Below are 1,884 nucleotides of genomic sequence, written 5' to 3' on the forward strand. Positions count from 1 at the left end.
TGTTAGTGTTACTTGAGCCAAACGAATCATTTGAGGTGTACTGTGATGCCTCACTAAAGGGTCTAGGGTGCGTGCTGATGCAGCATCATAATGTGGTGGCGTATGCCTCATGGCAGTTGAGACCTCATGAAGTTAACTACCCTACGCACGATTTGGAGCTTGCTGCGGTCATGTTTGCATTAAAGTTGTAGAGACATTACCTCTATGGGGTTAAGTTCCAAGTTTTCTCTGATCACAAGAGCTTGAAATACCTCTTTGATCAGAAAGATCTTAATATGCGGCAGAGGAGGTGGATGGAGTTACTGAAGAAATACGACTTTGAGTTGAATTACCATTTGGGAAAGGAAAATGTAGTGGCAGATGCGTTGAGTCGGAAGTCGTTGTATGCTACTTGGATGATGCTTCGAGAAGAAGAGTTGCTCAAGGCATTCGAGAGTCTGAAGATTGGTGTTCAAGAAGTGTCTGGAACTCTGTGTTTGAGTCGATTGCAGATCTCAAGTGACTTTAAATCCGAACTCCTAAAGGCTCAGAGGATCAGGATGGGCTATGGAGATTCAAGGATAGGATCATTGTGTCGGATGTTGGCACTTTGCGGCAAGATATCTTAAAGGAGGCACACAAAAGTGGATTCTCTATTTACCCGGGAGTACTAAGATGTACCATGATTTGAAAGCGATATTTTGGTAGCCGGGTATGAAGAATGATGTGGCAGAGTACGTCTCAAAGTGCTTAACTTGTCAGAAGGTGAAGATTGAACATCAGAGACCTTCTGGGACGTTGCAACCCTTAGAAGTTCCGCAATGGAAATAGGAGAGCATTACGATGGACTTTGTGTCTGTATTGCCAAGGACTAGGGCCGGTTTTGATGCTGTTTGGGTGATCGTGGACCGACTGACGAAGTCAGCTCACTTTTTACCCATTCGGATGACTTACACCCTTGAGGAGCTAGCATGGTTATACATAAAGGAAATTGTGAGACTTCATGGTGTTCCTGCTACTATAATCTCTGATAGAGATCCTCATTTCACTTCGAGGTTTTGGGGTGCATTTCAGAAGGCTTTCGGAACCCGATTAAGATTGAGTACGACTTACCATCCTCAAACAGATGGTCAATTCGAGAGGACGATCCAAACACTAGAAGATATGTTGAGGGCTTGTGTTTTGGACCAACCGGCAAGTTGGGATCGGTATATGCCGTTAGTAGAGTTTGCATACAATAATAGCTACCATGCGAGCATCGGAATGGCTCCATATGAGGCTTTGTATGGGAGGAAATGTCAATCTCCGCTATGTTGGTATGAAGTTGGAGAGAAAAGCTTGTTGGAGCCAGAGATGATAGCTGAGACCACTGAACAAGTCAAGAAAATCTGAGATAGGATACTCACTGCGCAGAGTCGTCAGAAAAGTTACGCCGATCAGAGGCAGAAGCCCTTGGAATTTGAGGAAGGAGACCATGTTTTCCTTAAAGTTACTCCAACCACAGGAGTGGGTAGGGCAATTAAAGCAAAGAAGTTGAATCCTCGGTACATTGGTCCATTTCAGATCATGGAGAGGGTTGGACCGGTGGCGTATCGGATGGCTCTACCACCCCACCTTTCGAACCTACACGACGTATTTCACGTGTCACAGCTTCGGAAGTATACTCCTAATGCTAGCCATGTATTAGAACCTGAATCTGTTCAGTTAAAAGAAGATTTGATGCTTCCAGTGGCTCCGGTCAGAATTGACGATACTAGTATCAAGTGGTTGCGTGGAAAAGAGGTTTCATTAGTCAAAGTGGCATGGAGTCGAGCCGGTGTTGAGGAGCACACGTTGGAGCTTGAGTCGGATATGCGAACTGATTACCCACACTTGTTCTCAGGTAATTGAATTCGAATGTTGTGG

General features: G+C 44.9%; 1 protein-coding gene across 1 annotated transcript; it reads left to right on the forward strand.

The window, feature by feature from the left end:
- The first annotated feature begins 275 nt into the window (after positions 1-275).
- LOC148581152 (uncharacterized) lies at positions 276-810 on the forward strand. Its single transcript, XM_088492320.1, has 2 exons — positions 276-584; positions 688-810. Exons 1-2 carry the CDS (start codon positions 276-278, stop codon positions 808-810), a joined length of 432 nt encoding a protein of 143 aa, XP_088348446.1.
- The last annotated feature ends 1,074 nt before the right edge of the window (positions 811-1,884 follow it).

This window comes from Arachis ipaensis, chromosome B10 (genome assembly GCF_059453495.1).
Source record: "Arachis ipaensis isolate K30076 ecotype BB chromosome B10, ASM5945349v1, whole genome shotgun sequence".
NCBI classification, from domain to species: Eukaryota; Viridiplantae; Streptophyta; class Magnoliopsida; order Fabales; family Fabaceae; genus Arachis; species Arachis ipaensis.